A 25,438-nucleotide genomic window follows, 5' to 3' on the forward strand; every position below is an offset into this window, starting at 1 on the left:
GCTGGTGAAGAGGTCTAAGAAGGATGCCTTTCCCACTTTTACAGTCCATGGCATTAATGATTCTGGCAGGCGGAAGGATTCGGGGAGTCCTCCCTTATCTAGCTAGTCTGAATCCGCCTTGAAAGGACCCAAATAATTAGTATACTTGCACCTCTCCATTATTCGGAATAATGGATCTGTGGAAGAGGAATGGCGCTCTCAAACCAATCATAGTCTATGATTTGACTTTGGAGCACCGTGGTCTTATTCTAGGTGTAGCTGAGATCATTGCCACTAGGAGCACCCAGCACAGGGGTTACCTTACACCATAACTGCTTGATAAATGTTGGTTGCATTGAGTTGCACTTGGAATGGGAACAGGAACTTAGGTTTAGAGCAGGACTGAGCTTGTGGATTTTTTCAGCTCTTTTCCCTCTGTTTTGGCAGGGCACGTTGGAACTGGGTTGTTGGTCAGTAAATTGGAAGCCCAGATGTGCCTTGGGTGATTATTTTTGCTTTGTCCTGCAATCTAGGGCCTCACCAGTGGAGACCTGTGGTCACTGAGAACAGATGCTAGGAGGTCCTTTTGGGTATGATTAATGTATTTGTCTAATACTGCTGGCCCTTCGTGTTTAATAATGGTCTGACTGTTGGCTCTGGGCATAGGCTGTGTCAGGTACTTGGTGACTGTGTGGGATGACCCAGGCCTATCCCCAGAGGGACCACTTTAGGGTGAACCCTAGAACCTGGATACCCAGTATACTCTTCACAGCACAAATGTGGCTCATCAAAATCTGGGGCAGCCTTCCTAAGAGGTTGTGTGTGTGTTGTTTTTTTTTTTAGATATTTATTTATTTACGTATTTATTTATTTAGAGAGCTCAAGTGGGGAGAGGGGGAGAGGGGCAGAGGGAGAGAGAGAATCTCAAGTAGACACTACCCCAGCACAGAGCCTGATGCAGGGTTCAGTCTCACAACCCTGAGATCACAACCTGAGCTGAAATCAAGTCGGACGCCCACCTGACTGAGCCGCGCCGGTGCCCCATAAGAATTTTTTTTAAAAAGGGATATCATTTGCATATAATAGCATGCCCAGATCTTACAGTGTCAGCCCAGTGGGTTTTGACAATTGTATACACCTATATGACCACGACCCAAAATGAGATAGAGACCATTGTGTCACTCTAGGAAGAACTTCTCTTACCTAAGTTAGTTCTTCCTCTCTTCCTAGGCAACTACTTTATGATTTCTATCACCATATGGATTTGCATAAGCACAAGAATATATGTGTGTGTGTGTGTGTGTGTGTGTGTGTGTGTGTGTGTGTGTATATATATTTAGTGTTGTCAGGCTTCTTTCACTCAATGTAATGATTCTGAGGTTAATAAATATAGTGCAGTGTGTTTATTCATTCTCGTATTGATGGACATCTGGGTTCTTTCTAGGTTTGGGCTATGAATAAAGCTACTGTGAACATTCTTGTATAATTCTTTGTGTGGAAGTATTTTTCATTTTTTGGGGGATAGCTATCTAAGAGAGGACCTATTGGGTCATAGGGTTTTTCTTTTTAAACAGGTATTTTCTTTTTTAAAGATTTATTTATTTATTTGAGAGAGAGCACACACACGAGAGTGGGAGGAGGGGCAGAGGGGGAGGGAGAATCTCAAGCATATTCCCTGTTGAGTATGGGGCCTGACACGGGGCTTCATCCCATGACCTGAGATCATGAGCCAAAATCAAGAGTCGGACGCTTAACTGACTGCACCTCCCAGGCACCACTTAAGCTCATGGTTCATATGTCCTTTCCTAGTTTGAAGACTGAATGCAAACTTGTAGGCCAAGACCTTGCCCATCATTTTCACTGAGTAGGTGTGCCTAACAAGAGTCAGGTCATTGAAGCAGGTCTGCATCAGTTAATAACTGTAATTGAGGCTAAATCTAAATTATTATAATTTTGAGTTGTTTAGAGTTAGGTCTACAGAATTATGTGAGGCTGGTCTATTATGAGAGCTTTTTGGTAAAAGAAAATTAGGTACAGACATAGCCTCCATATGAATTTGATTCATGCTTGAGTCATGAGTAATAATTGACCTGCCAAATTTGAAAGCTGGCTCAATGCAGAATACCTGTGGCTACCCATCGTGGGTTTCTGGTGGGTGGCTCAGTATTGAATGGTCATGGCCAACCTCATTCTGCAGATTTCTCCCTTCTTCCCGGGCCCTGTGCCTCCACTCCGGTCAGATCTCCACCTGTTGGTTTCCAATCTAGGCAAGTCTGTTCCAGTGGATCATGGAGGGGCCTTGGCTTCTGTAGTTGAAAAACTCCAGGTGATTCTAGTGTGCAGCCAGAGTTGGAGACAACCCACCCATATCTTGAGTCTAAGCCATTCTGCCTGGCTTCTGAAGCATACCCAACTGTCCCAGGGGACCCCAACACACACCCTCTCTTCCAGCTGGGTTGTTCACCCTGCAGTCCCCACAACATAAGCTTTGGCATGCTTGCCTCCCAAACTCTTAGATGGTCCTACCCTTGTTTTCCTTTCCAAACCAGGTCCAACTGTCAAGAGCCCTTCACCACGTTTCCTTTGATGTATTACTTTTTTTTTTTTTAAAGATTTAATTAATTTATTTATTTAGAGAGAGAAAGAGCATGTACATGTGCACCTGGGAGCAGGGGAAGGGGCAGAGGGAGAGAGAGTATCTCAAGCAGATTCTGCACTGAGCACAGAGCCCAATGTGGGGCTCGATCTCACGACCCTGAGATCATGACCTGAGCCAAAATCAAGAGTCAGACTCTTAAACTACTGAGCCACCCAGGTGCCCCTGATGTTTTTACTTTTTAACAGTGTTGCCATTCTTTTTTGGGATGAGGGGAGGCTTCCTTCGTGTATTGTTTCAGATACCTTCTCCACTTATTTCAGGCGTCTTCCGTAGTCTCTCTTATTTTGGTACACAGCCTGCTCCTCAAAGGCAGGACCCATATCAGCTTTTGTACCTTTCTTCCTCCCTCCCAGTCCCCTAGTACCCAGCATAATGTTGGGCCTGTAATAGTCACTGATAAGGTACTTATCAATTGACTTTTAAAAATTAATTTCGTATCTGATTTGGGGACAGAAGTTGGAGACATTCCTTGGCTTGTGCACTTTCGTAGTCACTATTGCCTTGACTTTTATGGGTTGCAAGTTTGTGCCTATTGCTTTTTTTTTAAGATTTTATTTATTTATTTGAGAGAGAGACACAGAGACAGACCACGAGCAGGGGGTGGGGGAGGAGAGGGGCAGAGGGAGAAGCAGACTCCCTGCTGAGCGGAGAGCCCGATGTGGGACTCGATCCCAGGACCCTGAAATCATGACCTGAGCCGAAGGCAGATGCTTAACCGACGGAGCCACCCAGGTGCCCCAAGTCTGTGCCTACTTCTTAATTCCACAGTGGCCTTAGAGGTTAGAATCCACGTCCGTTTGCTTCAACAAACGTTTAAGAATGAACCTGCTTCCTTGCAGCACGGCTTGGGTTGGATGCTGTTATTTTGAACTCTGTGCTCCTGTCTTCTGTAGAATTCAGTGCACTTTCCTTAGACGTGTGCACACCGAATAACGGATACTGATAATCAGTGCATTGTAAATGATCTAAGTGAAATGATTTCCTCTCCCCTTTTCATTAAGAGGAAATTTTGTTCTGTGGCTTGGATTTTCTTCCAGTTTTTAAACTGTCTTTCCTATCATAAAAGAAATGCTTAGCTGCACTCGTCATGCCGGAATATTCTGATCCTTAAGGAACTCTTTACAAATTCATTTATATTTCCAGAGCAGAAATTGTCTCAAAATGAGCCCTGAAGCAGAAATGAAAAGGTTTGCCTGCTGTGGTTGAGGTGGTTAGCTGATTTTTTTTTTTTTTTTGGATTATTCTATGCTGGTACCTCTGACACCAGAGGGAAATTAATAGCATTATAAAGTATGGATCCCTGTGGCATTTTGCACGATGCTTTGAGAAAAGAAGCATCGTGAGTTTTGCTAGGTTTTGGGAACTGCAGAAGGGAAATGGGGGATTTTAGTCTCTGGCAACATGAGAAAGAGCTTGCAACTCTCTGCTGATTTTAAATGTCTCCTCCAGTCCCTTTCAGCCTCCTGGTGTTGAGGGTGTGATGTAGGGGAGCCTTTGGCAAAAACATGCCATCCAGGGGGGTGTCTCATTATCCTGCAGAAGCATTTCTGGAAATGGAGTTCTTGTACATAGGATCCTTTTCTGCCATTGGCTTTTCACTGTGCCGTCAGGGTCTCCTATTATTAAAACATTTGGAAATTGTATTATACGTTTATTTATAATATTTACTTATATATTTAATTCTCTTTAAATGATATCAATTTATTTTGAGATTGTCCCCAAAGATATGTGCATGTATAGTTTAAAAAGTCAAGTTGTGGGGCTCCTGGGTGGCTCAGTCAATTAAGCGTCTGCCTTCAGCTTAGGTTGTGATCCCGGGGTCCTGGGATCGAGCCCCACATCGGGCTCCCTGCCCACAGGGAGCCTGCATCTCCCTCTCCTTCCCGCTCGTGCTCTCTCTCACTCTCTCTCTCAAATAAATAAATAAATAAATAAATAACATCTTTAAAAAAAAATAAATACAAAGTCAAGTTTTCCCAGTTTGACAACAAAGCCAGCAGGCTGCTGACCTTCCCCGCTCCTGATTCGTACTTCTCAGGGATGAGCATGAATGGCCCATTTTTAGCTGTTTGTCTGTGTGCCTCCACATTTCTCAACTGCTTGCCTACTCCTCCACAGCTTGACTCTTTCAGCTTTAAATGTAGCCAGTGACTTGCAGGTGTGGGAGATGAGGACCTGGTTCTCTTATCTCCAGCTGCATCCTACACTGTAGATACATTATATTTTTTTAGATTTGTTCAGTAGTTACAGCTTAATAATGGAATATTATCGAGCCCCGTTATTGAGTGCAACTCCGACACCCACTGCAATGTGGATGAACCTCAAAAGCATGATGCTAAGTGAAATAATCCAGACGCAAAGGGGCAAATAGTGAGTGCATGATTCCACTTACACGAAACATCTAACATAGGCACATTCGTAGAGTCGGAGAGTAGAGGTTCCCAGGAGCTGTGGGGAGAGACCGGGAGAATGGGAAGTTATTGCTCAATGGTTACAGAGTTTCTGTTTGGGGTTGTGAGAAAGTGTTTCTGTTTGGGGTTGTGAGAAAGTTTTAGAAATGATGATGGTCCTGCAACATGTGAAATGTAATGAATGCCTCTGAATTGGCTAGACTTTAACATGGCAACTTTTATGTATATTTTCTCACAATAAATAAGTAAATTACTTAATAAGCCCCAAATTAGTCTGCTTACATGAAGACTGTAAGTATTATTTATGAATTTCCTTCCTTGTGCAATTGTGTTTCCCAGCATTTAGTGAAGGTCTCCATTTTCCCCCTTGGCTGGCCACCCGTCTCCCGCCTGGAGGTCTATAAATCTCTCCTCCAGACATTCACATCGGCCAGGGGCTCTACGATTTGCCCTTCCCGGGAGCCTCCCAGCCCCTCTTCTCCTCTAGGCTCTTGAACCCCAGGCCCTGCTGAGGTACCCCAAAGGGTACCAGGAGGTGAAGTCTTCAGCCGGCTGCCCCAAAAGCAGAGCCTGGCCCGGAGTCACGTGTGCAGGGAATCTGGGGAGGCAGTGCTCTGGGAGAAGCTGCCCAGGGGGTGGCCCAGGCGGCAGCAGGGCTGGGACGTGGGAGCACGCTGGGCGCTCCCGTTTGGCACACACGCTTTCATGTACCCTTGTTTTCACTGTGGTGCTCCGCCCCTAGCTGGATGTGGGGTGGGCCAGTTGCTTGGCCACATGAGGTACAGGAAGAATTTGGGGTCCGATGGCTCCTTAGCCATGCTTTCCACCAGGCTTCTTTGCCACCCCATCTGCATGCCTGTTCCCCATGGCTCCGGGCCCCTCCGTCCCTGGGCTGATCTGGGCTCTAGGGAGTGACCCATCTTACTCTGACTCAGGTGTCAGCCTCCTTGGGGTGTCTGTCGGTCCTTACCTGCTCTTCCTCTCCCTCTCCTTTTGTCTTTGTGGTCGAGATCCTTCCCATCCCTATACTTTAAGTCCAGGGGGAATTTGGGATCCAGCAGCTTGTGTTTGATTGGCAACATTTAACTATAAGTTCCATCACTTATACTCCACGATATTCCAAAATGGGCTAGGATTTACACATCAGCACAGTAAATACTGCTATCATAAACACGGTCAACACTGACAGTTACATTTAGGGGGAATCATTCCCTGGTTGGAGGCACTGAGTAGGTGACATTGTGAAGATTGTTGTTTCTGAGGAATTTCAGACGTCTGAGAGATGGAATGGAGCTTTGGGATTAAGAGCTTGGCCTGGGTTTTAGATCCCAGCTCTGTCACTTCCTGCTGGGTGTCCTTGGGTGACTTACTCAACCTCTCTGAATCACAGGGAGGAGGCTGTAGGTTTCCCTGATGTGAAGCTTGTGAGGCATGCAGTCCCCCCTGCCCCCCAACTATCACCCCACCCAGTCACTGCTGACCCCACAAAGCAAGTCATGGGCCCTCTTGGCCTCAAGACTTTGCTCACACAGTTCATGTTCCTTAGCTGCCACGATCCCCCTCAATCTTCTCTCAGGCCCTGGTAATTGTTACTATTAATTCTTAATAAACTCTTCATTTGGAAGTATTTTAGATTTTGAGACAAGTTTCAAAAACAGCCCGGGGAATTTCTGCATACTCTTACCCAGTTTCCCCTAACCATGTTATATAACCACAGCACATTTGTCAAAGCCAAGAAATTAACATTGGTACATCACTGTTCCCTCAGCCCCAGATGCTAGTTGGATTTCACCATTTTTGCCCAATGCTGTCCTTCTTCTGTTCTCAGCATCCAGTCCAGGATAAATGGATAAATGTGTTGGATAAATGTGTTTCATTTGGAGTGTTCTTATTTTAAAGTGTGGTCTGCAAGAGAGGAAGGTGTGCCTTTCATTCAGAGCCCTATACCGAGAACATAATATACGTAGACTTTGTTTTGGAGCTGCCAGCTTGAGCCGTGCTGCTAAGGGGACGTTATCTTTTGAGCTACAGAACTGCTTGTTTCCCTACCTCTAAGGCAGTCCTGGGCTATGGGTTTTGGTTTTAAAGGTTTATTTAGGTTTGTAAGGTCTGATGAATCTTGCAGAGAAAAATGTTTAACAAGATCATTTCTCCTGTTGATGAGTTGCCAAATATTTCCTAGTGCTGGGTTTTCTTGAAGCAGCTTATATCCCCATGGTGGGGAGTGTCCATGGGATCAAGGTTACATCTGATGATTGCTAAAGCTGATTCATCCCAGGCTGTGGCTCTGGGATGCTTTGTCTGGTGATAAGGGAGGCACTAGCACTAACTTCAACTTTGTCTTCCCTCTGTAGCTCTTAGAATTTCTTAAAGGACTCAGGGTGTCAGCGGAGGGGGGAAGGATGGTACGAACTTGATGTGGGGCCGACGCAGTTAGCTTCGGATGGCACCAGCTTGCTTTGGGGCTTTGAGGAGATCCGCTGGATCCCTTTGGGTTTCAGTCTTCCCACCTGTCAAATGAAGCATTTGGACTGAGCAGGCTTCTAAAACCCCTTTCAACTCTCTCAGTAGACTCTATTCAGAAGCTTTTCCGTGACACTCTGCAACTTCTATACTACCTTCTTTCCACACCTAAGAAAAACTCCGTTGTGTTAAACAATGACTCATCCAGTGTTTGTCAAAGGAGTGAAGGCCTTTGAGCATATGAGCCTGTATAGTACTTAAATTGGAAGGTAAAATCGCTTTAAAATTTAGGTAGTAGACTAAAAGAACGAGAGTTGAGTCACTTCCTGATTATACCTTCTTTTGATTCCCCACCCTCATTGCTCCCCATCATGAGTAGGGGTAACAATTCATTTGGGCAACCCGTATTGGAGGTCGGCTTCAGGACCGCTCAGACCTGTGGTGCCGGGCTACAGAGACGCTCATCGCAGGGCCCTCATCCTAGCACCCGGGGGATATGGACACAAATAATGAACCCAGCGTGTTGGGAAGGGGCCACCCTGGAGGAGGGGGAGGGAGCAAGATGGTGCCGAGGTGGGGAGCACGCTGAGTGCAGGCTCAGGGAAGAATCCACCCATACCCGCTTAATCCTGAACTTCCCGCCGGGAGCTAGGTCGGTGTGCTATATGCATTGCCCCATATCATTTTAAGATGATCTTGTTATAGAGTAAGCATTGCCCCTGTGTTTGGTTTGCTCAAAACTGAGCTGCGGAGAGCTTTTAAGTTACTTGCTTCGGGCTACCTAACTAGTAAGTAGCAGAGCCAAGATGCGAATTTGGACCTGATTCGAAGTCCTGTGTTTTCCCACCCATTTTTGTGTGTATATATGTGGTAGAGGGTTTTGGGTGCTTGGAAGGAAGGGCACGAGAGGAAGGTCTTGGTGTTTTGGCATTTTTGCGGATAGAAGTGCGTGGGCCAAGGGATGGGGGCGCGGGGCTGGAGGGTTCAGCCTGTGGCGGGGGGCAGTTGTGCAAGAGAGGGTTCTAACGGTTAAGGCTAGCTCAACTTTCGTTTTTTTAAATTGAGATAAAATCCACGTAACACTCACCATTTTATAGTGTACAATGCAGTGGCATTTAGTACGTTCACAGTCACCTCTGTCTAGTTCCAGATATTTTCATCACCCCCAAGGAGGGCCCTGTACCCATTAGGTAGTTGCTCCCCTGTTCCCGGCCCCCATCATCCCCTGTCAATCACTAATCTGTTTTGTGTCTAGGATTGACCCGTTCTGGATCTTTTGTGCAAATGGAATCATACTCTTCTATTTATTTTTTATTTTTTAAATTTTATTTTATTTAAATTCAATTAATTAACATATAGTGTATTATTAGCGTCAGAGGTAGAGGTCAGTGATTCATCAGTCGCACGTAACACCCAGGGCTCATTACATCACGTGCCCTCCTTAATGCCCATCCCCCAGCCACCCCATCCCTCCCACCCCCCACCACTCCAGCAACACTCTGTTTCCTGAGATTAAGAGTTCCTCATATCAGTGAAGTCATATGATACATGTCTTTCTCTGACTGACTTATTTCACTCAGCATAACACCCTCCAGTTCCATCCACGTCGTTGCAAATGGCAAGATCTCATTCCTTTTGATGGCTACATAATATTCCATTGTGTATATATACCACATCTTCTTTATCCATTCATCTGTTGATGGACATCTTGGCTCTTTTCACAGTTTGGCTGTTGTGGACATTGCTGCTATAAACATTGGGGTGCACATACCCCTTCGGATCCCTACATTTGTATCTTTGTGGTAAATACCCAGTAGTGCAATTGCTGGATCGTAGGGTAGCTCTATTTTCAACTGTTTGAGGAACCTCCATACTGTTTTCCAGAGGGGTTGCACCAGCTTGCATCCCCACCAACAGTGTAGGAGGGTTCCCCTTTCTCTGCATCCCCGCCAACATCTGTCGTTTCCTGACTTTTAATTTTAGCCATTCTGACGGGTGTGAGGTGGTATCTCATGGAGGTTTTGATTTGGATTTCCCTGATGCCGAGCGATGTTGAGCACTTTTTCCTGTGTCTGTTGGCCATTAGGATGTCTTCTTTGGAAAAATGTCTGTTCATGTCTTCTGCCCATTTCTTGATTGGATTATTTGTTCTTTGGGTGTTGAGTTTGATAAGTTCTTTATAGATTTGGGATACTAGCCCTTTATCTGATATGTCATTTGCAAATATTTTCTCCCCTTCTGTCGGTTGTCTTTTGGTTCTGTGGACTGTTTCTTTTGCTGTGCAAAAGCTTTTTATCTTGATGAAATCCCAATAGTTCATTTTTGCCCTGGCTTCCCTTGCCTTTGGTGATGTTTCTAGGAAGAAGTTGCTGCGGCTGAGGTCGAAGAGGTTGCTGCCTGTGTTTTCCTTTAGGATTTTGATGGACTCCTGTCTCACGTTTCGGTCTTTCAACCATTTGGAGTCTATTTTTGTGTGTGGTGAAGGAAATGGTCCAGTTTCATTCTTCTGCACACCACATCTTCTTTAATTGGAATCATATTCTATGTGACCTTTTGTGTCTGGCTTTTCCCACTTTGCATAATTAATGTTTTTGAGGCTCCCTTATATTGTAGTATGTACTCAGCGCTCCACTCCTTTTCATGGCTGAAAAGTACTCCAACGAGTGGAATATTTTGTTTCTCCATTCACCTGTTAATGAACATTCGGGCTGTTCCCATTTTTTGTCAACTAGGAACAAGATCAACATCCATTTTTAAAAAATTAACTCAGGTCATCCATTCCTTCACTTGCCCCTCTGCAGGGTTGGATGTTGGGGTGAGTTATGGGGCTGAGATGCCCTGGGCAGTGTGTCAAGAAGAGAGCCAGGGAGGGATCAACCTTGGTCATGGGGAGTGAGGAGGAGACACAGCTTCTCAAATGTCAGCTTGTCTGACACTCACTCTGTTCCACCTTCAGGTTTCTGGGCCCTGCAGTAGGCCTCCCAAACTAGCCAGATGGAAGGGAGATATTCGGTCCTCTTTTTTAAAGAAATGTATTTCCTCCTTAGCTCTTTTCGCAGAAATTGTCATTGTTATTGAAATGCTTGCTCCCTTTAGCTTCTTGGATTATTTAGCAAGAATTGGGGTCGCTTTGGTCTTAGCAACACCTGGCTTGGAGGATGGGCTTCACACAAGCTTTCCCATAGTGCATTTGACTGATTGTGCTTTACTTTTTATTTTGGCAATAAACAGGCAAGAAAAGGGCTTTGGGGGAACAGTGAGGTACCTACCATGTGCCCTAAAACCTGATTATGCATTCCTTTTCTAGACAAAGGTGGGGAGAGGAAGGTGCTCGTTGTCTGCTCCTCATGCTTCTATCTGATGTCTTCAAGGCTGGTGCTGCTAGACTAGTTTTTGCATTTATAAGAAGCGTTGTAGTGCAGTAGGAGGGCTTTGGGTATCTGTCATCTGGGGTCATAAAGGGACTGGCTGGCAAGGACCTCCCTGTGGAGCTCATTACCTGAAATCTTGGGCCCACTTCTCACCACCTTCTCCTTCCTGGCCTATCCCCTCCAAGCCCTGCTTCTTAGAAGTAAATGAGGGTTAATCAGATGCATGACTTCCTGCTACTGTATCAGCTAGTTAATGTCACTACATCCAGATTAAAAAATGCTTAACATTTAAAGGAGCTTTGTTAGTATTGAGAGTTTCAAGCTGGCCACCTACATGGGGGGGGGGCAATTATTGAATAAGGCTTAATATACAATCCAGCAATTGTACTCCTTGGTATTTACCTGAATGAACTGAAAGAGTTATGTCTACACAGAAACCTGCTGATAGCAGCTTTATTCATTATTCATAATTGCCGAAACTTGAAAGCAGCCAAGATATCCTTCTGTAGGTGAATGAGGACAAACAAAATGTGGGCCATCCAGACAATGGAATATTATTCAGGGCTAAAAAGAAATGAGCTATCCAAGCCATGGAAAGATGTGGAGGAATCTTAAAAGCATATACTGAGTGAAAGAAGCCAATCTGAAAAGGCTATGGACTGTGTGATCCCAACTGTACGGCATTCTGGAAATGGCAAAAGACTATGGTGACTGTAAAGAGATCAGTGGTTGGCAAGGGTTGTGGGGAGGTAGGGATGAATAGGCAGAGTACCCAGGATTTGTGGGGCCATGAAACTACCCTCTAATGATACCGGAATGGTGGATACCTATCTTTATGTATTTATATAAGCCCATAGGATGTACAGCACCAAAACTGATCTCTAATGTAAACCATGGACTTCAGATGATAATGGTATATCAATTTATTGCAACAAATATGCTACTGAGGTTGTGGGGTGCCCATACTGGGAGTTTGTGCAAGTCTGGGGCACAGGACTTCTCTGTACTTTCTGCTCTATTTTGCTGTGAACTTATAACTGCTCTAAAAAAAAAAATGTAACATATGCCTTCGAAGGCTATATCAGTTTCTTGTTGCCACCGTAAGAAAATACCACAAATGTAGCAGCTCAAAAGGACGTACATATGCGATCTGAAAGTCCTGGAGTTCAGAAGTCCCAAATGGTTCTTCCTGAGTTACAGTCGAGGTGTTGGCTGGGCTGCATTCCTTCCGGACGCTCTAGGGGAGAGTCTGTTTCCTTGCCGGTTCCACTTTCTGGAGGCCACCTGTATTTCTTGGTTCATGACCTTTCCTCCATACTTCAAGCCAGCCCGGCAGCATCTTCCAGTCACTTACTGACTGTGACCTCTGCTCTTGTCATCACATCTTCTCTCCGACTCTGACTCTTCTTGTCTTCTCCTAAGAACCCTGGGATCACATTGGCTCTGCCCAAATCATCCAGGATAGGCTCCCCATCTTAAGGTCCTTAACTTCATTACAGCTGCAGAGTCCCTTTTGCCACATAAAGGGGACACATAGTCACAGGTTTTGGGGATCAGAATGTGGCTGTCTTTGGGGGGAGGTCATTTTGTCTCCCACATACACCCTCTAAATAGCTTTTCTTTGGGCCCTGTTGTCACTTCGGACAGGCAACCTGGTTCTATTTCACAATTGTCCTGTGGTCATTTTTTCCAGTTTATGTAGGAGATCAGGAGTCTGGTGAGGAAAAGAAATGAAGGAAATCCAGTTGGGTCCTGGATTTCACTGGAAGGATGGAGAACGGTGATGCTCGAGGAGGGGCCCATCTGAGTCACCCAGCATCCTCTTCTCTTTCAAGCATTCCAGCATCCCAGCACCCCTCTGTTGAGAGGCACATCTCTTCCACTCTACCTCCTGTCACTTGTCTGTGGGAACATTTTGTATTTCTCATCTGCAGGGGCAAGGAAGAAGTTGGCGTCCAGGGATGCAGAGGGTTGGAAGGGGTCTTGGGCAGAAGAGGTTCAACTTTGTGTGGAAGAGGTGGATGGGGGGCTGAGGCTGAGGAAGTGCCCCCCCCCGCCCGCCCCGTGGCATCAACAAGAATGGGATGCAGGGAGGGATTAGAGGATGAGATGCGTGGCCTTCCTGGGTGGTGCTGCCTTAGGGTCGCTGATGGTGGGGCTGTTTGCGAGGCCCTGGAATGTGCACCCAGAGAGGTTGCTGGACAGGTGTGGGCAGGTCCTCCTCAGTGCAGAGTTTACCATGAACAGCAGCTCCCAAGGGCTCTTGAGTTCTAAAGCCAGTGAGACAAGAGTCTGGGAAAGGGATGGGTTAGGCTGTGGTATGGAGAAGGAGCCCACAGGCTTCCTTGGATGATCTCATGGAGCTGAACTAATGAGGCATTTTCTTTCTGGGAGTTTCTGAGGCAGATACAATCTTTCCGTGGGTGGCACTGAGACTTTTGCCGGGAGAATGGGGCCCGGAGCAATGACGATGTGTGGATGATGGTTGGCAGAAGGAAAATTACTTTCTGCGTGGATTTGTTCTTTATTGTTGCTTTTGTAATACCTGGTTCTGTCACTCCAAATGTTATTTTGGGGACGGGTGATGCAGATGTTTTTTTTTAAGGCAGGGCATAATTAAATCATTTTTAGAAACCCATTCAACATTTTACATGTCAGTGATGACTGTCATATGGTTACGATGAGTAGTGGGTTTACTCTTGCCAAGATGTCACAGCATCTTTAAGAGTAAACAGCCATGGATGAGTGTTTAATTCAGTGAACACTGGAGAAGTTTTATCCAATTGACCTCACTGAGATTTGGGTTCAGCTTCATTTTTCTCTTCCCTTTCATGGTTCTGCCCTCATTCAGGTGATTATGGTCCTACTTGCTCAGGTCCGTGAATCTGCCATTTATTGGCGACGTGACCTCCTGCACATTATCTTATTACTTCTAGATTCAATTTCATTATCCATGGATAGCGACAGAGAACAGCATCTGCCTCCCGGGGTTGTGGCAATGATAAAAGAGGATATCAAAGATCTATTTCCCTGGATGTAGTAGGTGATCAATAAATATTAGTTCCCCTTCTTTCCTTTTAGAGATAACAAAGTTGGCAAGGCCAAGCTGACATTGATCAGCAGTTGTCTTCAAATAATATTTCAAAGGCTGCCACGTATCCTAGAGGAGAGATACCTTCTTTGGTGCTCCAGAGAGCAGACGTAGAGCTAACAGGTAAAAATTGAAGGGAGACAGTTATGTGTGATACACGTCTACTGTGACAACCAAAAATGTCTCCACACATTGCCAAACATCCCCCAGAGGGTAGAGTGGCCAGAGGTTGAGACACACCGAGTTAGAGGCTAGATGAGAGCAAACTGGACTCCATCCTCCCAAGGTCACCTCCATCCTGCGCCATATTGGGTTCCTATGGCATTCTGGTGGTGGTTTTGTGGTTTGAGAGAGTACCGAATGCTGAAGACAAAAGGCCTAACACTTGTGTAGGGTTCGGTTTGGGCCACAGAGAGCAACTGAAGTGGGCACTTGGAAGGCCTTTTGGGGTTGTGGTTTGTTTAATGGCTTGTTCACTGTGGTTTTGCAGGTCATGTTAGCAGCTTCCTATTGGTCTCTCCTGGCCCCAGCCGTTGAGATGGCCACGTCCTCTGGGGGCTTTGGTGCCTTTGCCTTCTTCCCCGTGGCCATTGGCTTCACCCTCGGAGCTGCTTTTGTCTACCTGGCTGACCTCCTGATGCCTCACCTGGTGAGTACCGCTCTTCAGACTTGACGTACCTCCTCATGGCTCTGTTGAGTAGCCAGTGATATAGAAATAGATATTTGAAGTCATTTAGGGCTTTTACCTAGAATTTTACCGTGAATTGGGACTTTTTTTTTTGTCCTAAAAGAAAATAAGCTCTTGGTAATATGACTAATCATCCCCTTAGTTACATTTTGCTAAGTTCAGATTTTAAATGTCAGATTTCATTATAAATAGAGAGCGCAGCTGACGTACCGTGTGGCACTGTTTCTGAGCGGACCTAGCAACTGGGAGAAGTGAGTGATTATGATGATCATGGTCTTGACCCTTAGGAGCCTACACTGTCATCACGAAGATGATGACACACCCAACTATAGCATAAGACCATTGACAAAGCGTCACACATCGGCAAGGGCTTATTAACAGGAGGATGAGGTGGGGACACTGGGCAGCAGAGCCCTGAGTTCAAGTTCACTTCTGCTGTTGCCTGGTTGTGTGCCCCTTGGCTCACAACCTTCCTCCCTATAGCTTGAGGATAACTCCCTTTAGGGGCTGCAAAGTAAAAATTTAAAAATCTAACAAGGCATCAGAATTGGGGGCAAATCAGAGATTTTAGGCTTTTTTACTGAAATGGGGCTGGTGGGTTAGGTTTGGAGAATGACCATGTACTTACTTGCTCACGTGGAAGCATGGTACGAACCACAGCCTGAAATCTGGCCATGAAATCGTAACCGAATGCTATTGGCTAAAATTAGGTAGTGTGCATATGCTATGTGTAGAGAAGGGTCAGTGTCCGCTGTGTAGAGAAGGGTCAGTGTCTGTAAGAAGCCAGTACAGGAACACAGAGCCTTACCCAACCAGCCCTAGAGGTCGGCAGAAGTCCTCTGTGATATCTGAGCTGGTGCTTGAATTCTCTGTTCACCCAGAAAGAGAAGAGGCACAAGAAGGACTCTGTAGGGGAGAATGGGGTTGGAAGTCGTTTCTTCTGTCGGACTGTGATGAGCTGGGATCAGGTCAGGCTCACTGGAGTTGCTGGACATCTAGCCCAGGACGTAGTCTGACATTCTCTTCCCTGCCTGTCTGCCTTCTTTGCTGCTATAAATTCCTGACCAAAGAGAAGGAAGGGTTCTTGGGAACTTGTCCTTGGGGCCGATGAGAAATTGATTCCTCATGTCACAGAAAGACCAGCCTCTGGACCAGACAGCTGGATGTGACAGTTGGATGGAGAGTCACAACACTGTCTCAGAGGAAAGACCATGTGTCATTTTTTTCATCATGAGCTTGAATGTCAGTGTCAGTTTCTGGCCCCTGAACCCTTGGCTTCCTTGCCATTGATTATATCTGTATGATAGGAACTTCCAGAGGTCCTCTGTGTGGGCTGCCATATTCTGCTCTCAGATCCACCCTGGTCATGTGTGAACTTGCCGTTGGGATGTATTCTACTTGCCCTGGCAGGAAGATCTTACAGCCAATGGCCTTAACTCTCAGAACAGCGGACCAGGGGCTGGCTCAGCGGCTCTGCATAGCCCCCATTGGGTCTCATTCTGCCTTTCCTACCTGGGCTCAACTGGGCTTCTAAGACTGTGTCTCGTGGAGGGCTCTTTGCAATCATGATGGGTCACTGCTCACCGGTACTGGGGGCGGGGACGGGGGCAGGTATATTTGATCAGCTGTCTGAATGTGGGGACTTTCTCTGGGCAGTGTAAATAGTCATTGACCAGTTTGTACTGGGCAGCATCATTGTTTTAACCTTTTGCTTGGTGTTTGTTCTAATATATGCTTTGAATATGGAGAAGATTCCAAGGGAAAGTCGTGGACAGACTGCACAGAAAATTAGGAATGGCTTGGGAGTGGTGGCTGAGCATCCAGGGAGAGAGTTGGAGGGGGCTTGAGTATGGACATGATAACCATGAATGCCCAGAACCTCACTAATTGGCAGAAAGATCAGCCTGACAGTAAACATCTGTTCTAGGACATTTGAAAAGAAATTAATTTTTGCTGTTGATGTGAGAAGGGGAATTTGTTCTGGAAGGTCTATAAACAGATAAGAATTATTTATAAGTGCTACAGGCACCGAATACAGATGTTGCTGTTGAGAGTCGCAAACTCAGGCCACCGTCGCTCTGAGACAGCATGAGGTTCCCCTAGGTTTCACTCTTAATGTGCTTTCCAAACCCAGAAGGGGCAGCATCGTGGATCTATTGAAGGTGCTTCATGGAGTGTAAGTTAATGGGTTTTGATATCGCGTCCATGTGATTATCCGACCCTGCCTGAGCACCCACAGGGGAGGTAGTCTTCCCAGGCAGCCGGAAGCTGGTTTGAGAACCTAGACTCTTGGGTTTGTGGGAAGGAGATGGTTAACCACCAACTCTGGTCTCCCAACTCTATTTCTGTTCGTTCAGCTTTTCAGATTTATCTGTCCCCCTGTTTGAGCTGAAGCAAAATACTGCTCATGAAAAGGGTTTCACTCATAACAGCCTGTCAGGTTGAACCCGTTGCGGCTTTGTTAACTTCAGATACATCAAATTGCTCTCTGAACTGGGTATTTGTTTTCGTTTCTTTATCTGCGAATAAAGTAGAGAAGGCTCAGGCAGTAACCGTTAAGGGGAAATGAGCTTACAGAGATTTATGGAGATTTTGCCAAATGGTATCTTAATGGGAGAGGGACAGAGGCAAGGGGTAGGCACGGAGGTAGCCAGCTGCTGGACCCCAGGAAGAGGGCTGCCAAGAGGGGGCCATTGGGGAATGTGACTGGGGCCAGCCTGAGCCCAGGCTTTCCCTCCGGAGGCCCTAGGGAGAGACAGAATGGATAGTAAATAGCTGTTTGGAGACACTGACATTTTTATGATCTTTGCAGTTCTGCTTCTGTATGAAGTTAAGGATGACAGTAGGTGGGTGGCCTTTACCTTGAGTTTAAAGCGGTATTATTTTCTACTGGTGGGTAGAAGGGTAGGGTTGGGAAGGACAGTAGGGTGTGTGTGTTCCCAAGGCCTCCTGTCTTTCTTTTTAATCATATTAGTGTTACAACGATACAACACAAAAATCTCATCATAAAAACTAAGAAAAAGAAAAAAAATTATGTGACGGTCCCTTCCTGCTATGGACTTATGTCCCCCTCAAATTCATATGGTAAAATTCCAACCCTCAGTGTGATGGTATTAGGAGGTGGGGCCTTCCGGAGGTGATCAGGTCATGGGTGTGGTGCCCTTATGATGAGATTAGTGCCCTTATAAAGAGGTCCCCAAGAGCTCCCTGTTCCTTCTGCCATGTGAGGACACATGGGGACACATGGATGCTGTCTGTGAACAACAAACCAAACACGATTCTGCCAGCCCTTTGATAGCCTTCCAGCCTCCAGAACTGTAAGATAGACATTTCTGTTGTCTATAAGCCACTCGGTCTATAGTAATTTTTTAACTAAAAAAAATTTTATTTATATATTTTTTTCAAAAGATTTTATTTATTTACTTAAGAGAGAAATCGAGAGACAGAGGATAAGTGGAGCGGAGGGAAAGAGGCAGAGGGAGAAGCAGACTCGCCACTGAGCAGGGAGCCCGACGCGGGGCTCAATCCCAGCACCCGGGATCATGACCTGAGCCAACGGCAGATGCTTAACCGACTGAGCCACCCAGGCGCTCCTGATTTTAACAGATTTTATTTTTTTTAGTAATCTCTACACCCCACATGGGGCTCGAACCCACAACCCCAAGATCGAGTCACACCCTCCACTGACTGAGCCAGCCAGACGCCCCCTAGAGTACTTTTTTTATAGCAGCCCCGAAGGGACTTAAGACGCTTCCACCTTCCCGTCCTATCCCCAGACCAACCATTGTTATCAATTTAGTGGGTATCCTTCCAGATTTTTTCTCTTTTCTTTAAGAAAATGAGCTATGTTGTGTCTTTTAAACGCTGAAATGTAAACGCTTTCCCCATTTGCTTGTATTGCTCGGGCGCGCTTTAGATCCGCTCGATAGAGATCCAAGCTCTGCCTCATTTCAAGCTCCTTTCTCTTGTGTGCGTGCGTGCAATGGGTTTTCACACCATCAGAACCGGGGTGTGCATCCTCTTGTGTGTTATTTTTACATTTGAAGTGACTTTCACCTACGGTCATTCTAGTACCTGTGCAGCGTCCCACCACCTTACTGTATGTAGTTCGCCTGGTAATTTCCCCATCATCGAGTAGCTGGATTGCGCCAGGCCTTTATATATGTATCTATGTACATCTGGAAATGTAATTTTGTTTTGTGTTTTCTGAAAAACACATGGTAACATACTGTCTGTGTTGTTGCTACTTGCTTTTTTCAGTTTGCTTTCCGTCTTGGCAGTCTCCCCGGGAAATATATGCTCCCACCATCTCCCTCCCCTCTCTCGGGATGTGACATCTTGAGGAGGCCGCCCAGGGACTTGCCGGGGATAGGGGCAGGTGGTGGGTCTCGGCGATCCCGTCTGAGATCTCTCATCTGGGAGAGAGTGGCTGGCGGTCCTGCCCCGTCAGGCCCTGGGGGGGCAGGGCCGATTCGCAAGAGGTGGGGGGTACTGCCTTCTCCGCTCCCTCCTTAATTTATCTGTGTCCTCAGTCCTGTTGTTTCTTCTCTTTGTTGACTCTGTAATGGCAAAGAAGACGCTTCTGCTGAAAACCTGAGCAAGCGGGGTGTGCCCGTACTTTTAATATGCGGCCAACGTTGGCTGATGTCACTCTTGGTTGGCTGGGGTTGCTATGAGGGGCCCACCTAGGACAAGTGTCTGGAAGCGACACAGGTTGCAGGAGCCAGTATTTTTCCCCCAGAGGGGGTGTTCGGGTATTTTTTTTTTTTTTTTTTTTTTGTCCTGTATAGGTTCTCTCCATCTTTAGCATTCTGATTCTACTTCAACTAAAGAATACCTTGCAGAGAAAAGATGGGGTTGTGGGGCGTGAGGGGACGGCAGGAATATCTTACAGAATGCCACGTGGAGAAACTGCGGTGGTAACCCCCTGAGAGCCTGTAGCGGAAGCCTGACATTGTCCGATAAGCCCAGCTAGCTTCATAGAGGAGCCTGGCCCCCTCTGCCTCAGTTTTAGTGCTTCCTTCTGTTTGTTTGTTTTTTGTAAGATTTTACTTATTTGAGAGAGAGCATGCGAGTGGGCACGCCCACTTGCACGGGGCAGTGGGGGGGAGGAATGGGAGGGGAGGGGAGGGCGTGGGGAAAAGGGCTAGTGGGAGAGGGAGAAGCAGGCTCCCTGCTGAGCGGGGAGCCTCGGTGCGGGGATCCATCCCAGGACCCTGAGATCATGACCCGAGCCCAAGGCAGACACGTAACTGACTGAGCCCCCCAGGCGCCCCTTAGCGCTTCCTTATTTCTCATGCTTTGTTGAGCTTCGGCAGATGCAATTCTGCTTGATACTGGAAGGTACACTGGGTTTGATGGCTTGTTGCCATCGTGGCTAGGCTGGAGAGAGCCTCCAGTGCAGGGGCTGGGCCTGGGGCATGGGGGGCGGGGCGGGATCGGGTAGCTCTACTGGCTGTAGAATCTGGTCAGAGAGGGATGAGGTTTTTTTTACCCTCTATACATCTGTGCTCGTAAACTACTATGGATTTGCCTTGTCATCTATCCCCAGGGCTCCTCGTGGGAGTGGCTCCAGAAATCCTCTATGCTGTAGGTCTGCAGTTCCTTTCCCCTGTCCTGTATCTTAGGGGTGGGTGGAGGGGAAGGGGTTTCATCCCCATGTCCCAGGAGCACACCATGGCTCCAGAATCATAGCCAGTCCCCTCTGGAGCCTCCTTTTTCCAATGACTTGAGTTAAGTGTAGAACTTACCCTCACCTTGACCTGAGTAAGATAGAGGTGTTCTGAGTCTAGTGCAAAAGCTAAGTGGTGATTGCTAACCCAGTGCCAGTGGCGAATAGCTCAGAACACTGTTCTCCCCTGCTTACCCTACAGGATGTAGTGGTGTGTTCCTTCTCCACAAAGCTTCCCTGGCTGCCCCATGTCTTGGTTCCACTTGGTGCTTTTCCCACTGTGGCCCTTCTCTTCCCTTCCTTCTCTTCCCACGGGCCGTCACCCGTGGCCCCGACCCCCTGTGGCCTGAAGGCAGGAGCGTGGGCAGGGGTGGGTCTGCTCTGGTGCCCCCTGTGTCCTCTGCACCAATCAGCACAGTGCCTGGCATACAGTAGGTCTCCAGGAGGAATCTGATGAATGTAGGAATGAAGATGTTGGAAAGATCCAGTGGGATCATCTTTGCGAAAACTCCCTCTAGCTTCTAAGTTTAAATGGCTTTACGCCTGTGAGATATTTTCTGGAAGCAGATCCATGCCCTTTGCAAGGACCACTTTCTTGGCACAACAAACATGAGGCACGGATAATTAACCGTGCGGGTAAAAAATAGAAAGACTTAATATGAGATTTGAATCTGGTCTATGATTTGTCATGGCTTTATTTTCTTAATGATGTTTACCTAAGAAGCTAAAGACTTACACTGCCATTTAGAACAGGCATTTTCTGAGCAAGGTGATCAGGAAGTGTGTTCAGAGGGAGGTAGGTGGGGCGGGGTGGGGGTGGGAAGGAGCAGGGAAGTTGTCTTTGGTGTTTTAGGAAAAAAAAATATATTGAGGGGCTCCTGGGTGGCTCAGTTGATAAGCGTCTGCCTTCGGCTCAGGTCATGGTCCCAGGGTCCTGGGATCAAGCCTTGCGTTGGGCTCCCTGCTCAGCGGGAGGCCTGCTTCTCCCTCTCCCACTCCCCCTGCTTGTTGTGTTCCCTCTCTCACTGTCTCTCTCTTTCCGGCAAACAAACAAACAAATTAAAAAAAAATCTTAAAAAAAAGAAAAAGAAAAATATTGAGACCCGAACCTCCCTCTGGGGGTTCTGATTTCGTTGTGCGCATGGCGAGGCCTAGGTATCTAAAACAAAACACCCCCGCAGAGGCTCCGGTGTGCAGCCAAGGTCGGTGACCACTGAATGAAGGCTACTCAACTTGCTTTTGTTCGGGTGTTGTTTTTTGGATAATTCACTGCAATTCCAATACTTTTCTCTTTACCTTCTAAGCCAAGTTTTACTATTGCCAAAGACTCAGAAAAGAGGGAAAGAAGGACTTCTGTAGGGGATGAAGGGGCAGTCTCAAGATGAAAAGGGAGAGGATCTAGTTCTCTGGGTTGCAAATTTCAGATCTCACCAGAATCACCTGGGAGACCTTTACCCGAGAGGCTCTAGATGCTTTTTGGCACATACTCCCATTTACCACTGCCTTTCTCTTCCCTTGGTCCTCCCAGGCAGCCTTTGTAGAAGTAATCACCTGCTTTGTCTGACACCCTGAATCCTGACTCTGCTCACCCCTCCCCATTTTGCCAGAAGCTACTTGAATATCAAGTTCCCATATGGCAGAGCAAGTGGCAGTTGGTGGCGTCCCAGGAGACTGGCTCACGAAGATGCCCAGAAATGGTTTAGGGCAGGATCTGTAGGTAATGATCGGAAAGTGCAAGCTAATGCTAGGTTTTCTTGCTGAGAGTGTTCTAGTTCGACATCACAGTTGGGAGTAGAAGTGGGTGATTTATATTATATAAGGATACTGTATTTTGTGACGGCATATTATATGATGATATAGAAGGATATTCCAGAATGGCATTTTGTAATAATATGTCATTATGTACATTGTATCTTAATTCTTTCTTTTTTTTAAATGTTTATTTATTTATTTGAGAGAGAGAGAGAGAACGTGAGAGAGTGCCTGAGCAGGGGGAAGGTCAGAGGGAGAGAGAGAATCTCAAGTAGACTCCCCGTGGAGCAAGGAGCCTGACATGGGGCTTGATCCTATGACCCTGAGATCGCGACCTGACCTGAAATCAAGAGTCAGACGCTCAACCAACTGAGCCACCCAGGCGCCCCATATCTTAATTTTTTCTAACACCCCCACGCTCGCCACCCTAGTTTGCATTTCTAGGTTGGCATACAGCTTCTTTAGAGGTAACACATTGTAGGGGAGCAAGCATGGGCATTGGACCAAATTGCCCTGGATTCCTAGGGCTGCCTGCCTAGGGGCAGTTACTTATCTCTCCGAGCTTCAGCCTCCTTATCTGTAGAATGGATATAATCCTACCTGAGCGAGTGGCCATGAGGATTAACTGCCAATAATGCTTCTAGAGCACCTAACACACAGTTTGGCTGGTGTTTAATAAATATCAGATCCTTATATCAGGAAATGTGGAAGCTTTTGTGGATTCAGGCTTAATCAAGTGTGTGTGTGTGTGTGTGTGTGTGTGTGTGTGTGTGTGTGTGTGTTGGGGGAGATGTGTCTACGTACTTGTGTATGCTTGCAGTCTTTGGAGGGCTTCATTGTGATGTTTGTCCGTCTTGCCTCTGGGTTCTAGAAGGTGAGATGTCCTTTCATAGATGTTTGGATATCCTATGGGCAAATGGCCCCTTCTTTCTAAGGGAATGGGTTGAAAAGTTGTGCCTTTAAAACTGGACCCTTAGGACCATCGCCCATCTTTGGCACTTGTCCTGTGTTGTCTTTCTCTCAGATGGATTTGTTGTTAAAAGGAAGAGTGACCAACTGGCCACTCGGAGACCAAAATGATTTGATTTGGTGAGGTGGAAACCTTCAGTTCTCCCATGCCTTACCTGTAAATAAGTAGATTTACTTTACTCACATAACAGGTTGCTAGTGGGTTGTCCACCTGGTTTGACATCTAGGCTACCAACTGAATGATGCCTCCCCTCCCCCCCATTCATATGTTGAAGCCCTAAACCCCAGCGTGGTATTTGGAGTGAAGTCTTGGGGAGATGACGAGGCTTAGATGAGGTCCCGAGGGTGGGGCCCACTATGATGGGATTAGTGCTCTTACAAGAAGAGACACCAGAGAGCTTGAGCTCCCTTTCTCTGCATGAGGAAAGTGGCTTCCTGCCAGGAAGAAAGCTCTGTTGTGTGTTTTCCGTACCACCAGTCAGTTCTCCAACACCAGCTGGGTATCCTACAGTTCAAGTCCATCCCGACGCTATCTACCTGCAGAGATCTACCTACCTGCCAATATCAAGTCCTGGTTGTGTCGATCAGCTATAGATCAGAGGTTCCCAACCCCCCTCCTTGGATTTGATTAATTTGCTAGAGCAGTTCACAGAACTCAGGAAAACAATTTACAGTTGACCCTTGGACAATGCAGGGGTTAGGGGTGCCAATCCCCGCCCTCCACATACAGTACAAAATCTCCATATAACTTTTGAATCTTCTAGAACTGAACTATTAATAGTGAGCTTCCAGTGTTGACTGAAAGCCTGACTGATAACATAGACAGTTGATTAACACTTCTTTGGTATGTTATATAATTTATGTGCAGTATTCTTATGATAAAGTAAGCTAGAGAAAATATTAAGAAAATCATAGGGAAGAAAAAATACATTTACAGCACTGTATTGTATTTATGGAAAAAGTCCTCATATAATTGGTATGGACCCACGTGGCCCTTGTGTTCAAGGGTCAACTGTACTCATGAGATTACTGGTCTATTAAAAAAAAAAGAAAAGAAACAGACGATGGGAGAGAAGCATGGGGCCAGGTGCAGGAGCTTCTGTCCTCTCTCCCTGCACCTCAGTCGGCCGCATCTCTACGTGTTCACCAAACAGGAAGCTCTCTGAACCCTGTCCTTTTGGGTTTTTATGGAAGTTTCATTACCTGGGCACAGTTGATTAAATCATCGATTCAACCTCCAGTCTCTCTTTGCTTCCCGGAGGTCAGGGGATGGGGCTGAAAGGTCTAACCCTCTGATCACATGGTTGGTTCCCCTGGCAACCAACCCCATCCTTAGGTGTTTTCTAAAGGTCGCCTGATTAACATAAGCTCAAGTGTGGTGGAAAGAGGTTTGTTACGAATATCAAGACACCTTAATCTCGTCGCTTAGGACTTCCCGGTGGGTTTTAAGAGCTCTTGTGCCAGAGATAGGGGCAAAGACCAAACACATATTTCTTATAAATCACGGTATCACAAGGGTCCTCACCAGAAACCAACCCTCCCGGGACCCTGATCTTGGACACTCAGCCCCCAGAACCGTGAGAAACCAATTTCTGTTGTTTAAGCCACCCAGTGTGTGGGGCTCTGTTAGGGCAGCCCGCGCTGAGACAGTGGTGAAAACTATCCTCTCAGATCTTGAGTGATTCATTCCTTCTTTGCTCCTTGCATGGGTCCGCGCCACTCTCCGCAGCCACCTCAGCTCTGGCTCAGGGGTCCTGTCACTGCCTATGCAGGACTCACCCCCATGACATCCCTGTGGAGTGTCCTTTTGCACCTTAGTCTTGTGGGGCTAGATTGTGTTCTCTGCCTGTTCGCGCGGTCTGCCTTCTCTCTAAAACAGGTGTCAGTCTCCTGCCTCTGGCGTCTTTGTAAGGGTTCTAGTTTTCCATCTGATGCAGGCTGGCTGGGTCCAAGGACCCAGAGGGGGTTCTTGCAGGACCAGCCAAGAGGGTCCTTGACTTTGTGCAGGAAAGAAATCAAAAGTGAGGAAGTGAGAGTAGAGTTTTAAAAAGAGAGAGAGTGTAGATATGGACAGAGCATCTGGGAGACTCAGAAAGGAAAGAAGGCTGAATCTCCTCTTTGTTTGGGGTTTGGAGTTTTTATTGAGGACAGCGGTCTGTGTCTTTTCAGTAATCCAGGAACAAAGATATGTGTTTAGGTGTTCCCTATAAATCATTTATGCCCTGGAGGCAGGAGTCTTGATGAGTCAGTGGTCAGGTCTTCCCCACCTGGTCCCTCCTTAGATGTTATCTGTTGTGCTGGAAGACTCCGAAGAAATCATTAAATCCTTGACGTTTATAAAGAAGACATACATTATCTGTTCTATAAGGTGTGTGTAAGGTGGG

General features: G+C 46.6%; 1 protein-coding gene across 7 annotated transcripts in view; it reads left to right on the forward strand.

Moving 5' to 3' along the window:
- Window positions 1–25,438, forward strand: part of SLC39A11 (solute carrier family 39 member 11) — a 439,134-nt gene that overhangs the window by 32,079 nt on the left and 381,617 nt on the right. For all 7 annotated transcript variants that reach the window (XM_073883184.1, XM_073883183.1, XM_025889875.2 and 4 more), the window contains exon 4: window positions 14,465–14,623. In XM_073883184.1, the coding sequence (XP_073739285.1) occupies window positions 14,465–14,623 (159 nt within the window). The remainder of the gene's footprint in view (window positions 1–14,464; window positions 14,624–25,438) is intronic.

The sequence above is a fragment of the Callorhinus ursinus genome, unplaced genomic scaffold, assembly GCF_003265705.2.
Source record: "Callorhinus ursinus isolate GAN/ISIS: 27379988/994484 unplaced genomic scaffold, GSC_fseal_2.0 scaffold50, whole genome shotgun sequence".
Lineage (NCBI taxonomy): Eukaryota > Metazoa > Chordata > Mammalia > Carnivora > Otariidae > Callorhinus > Callorhinus ursinus.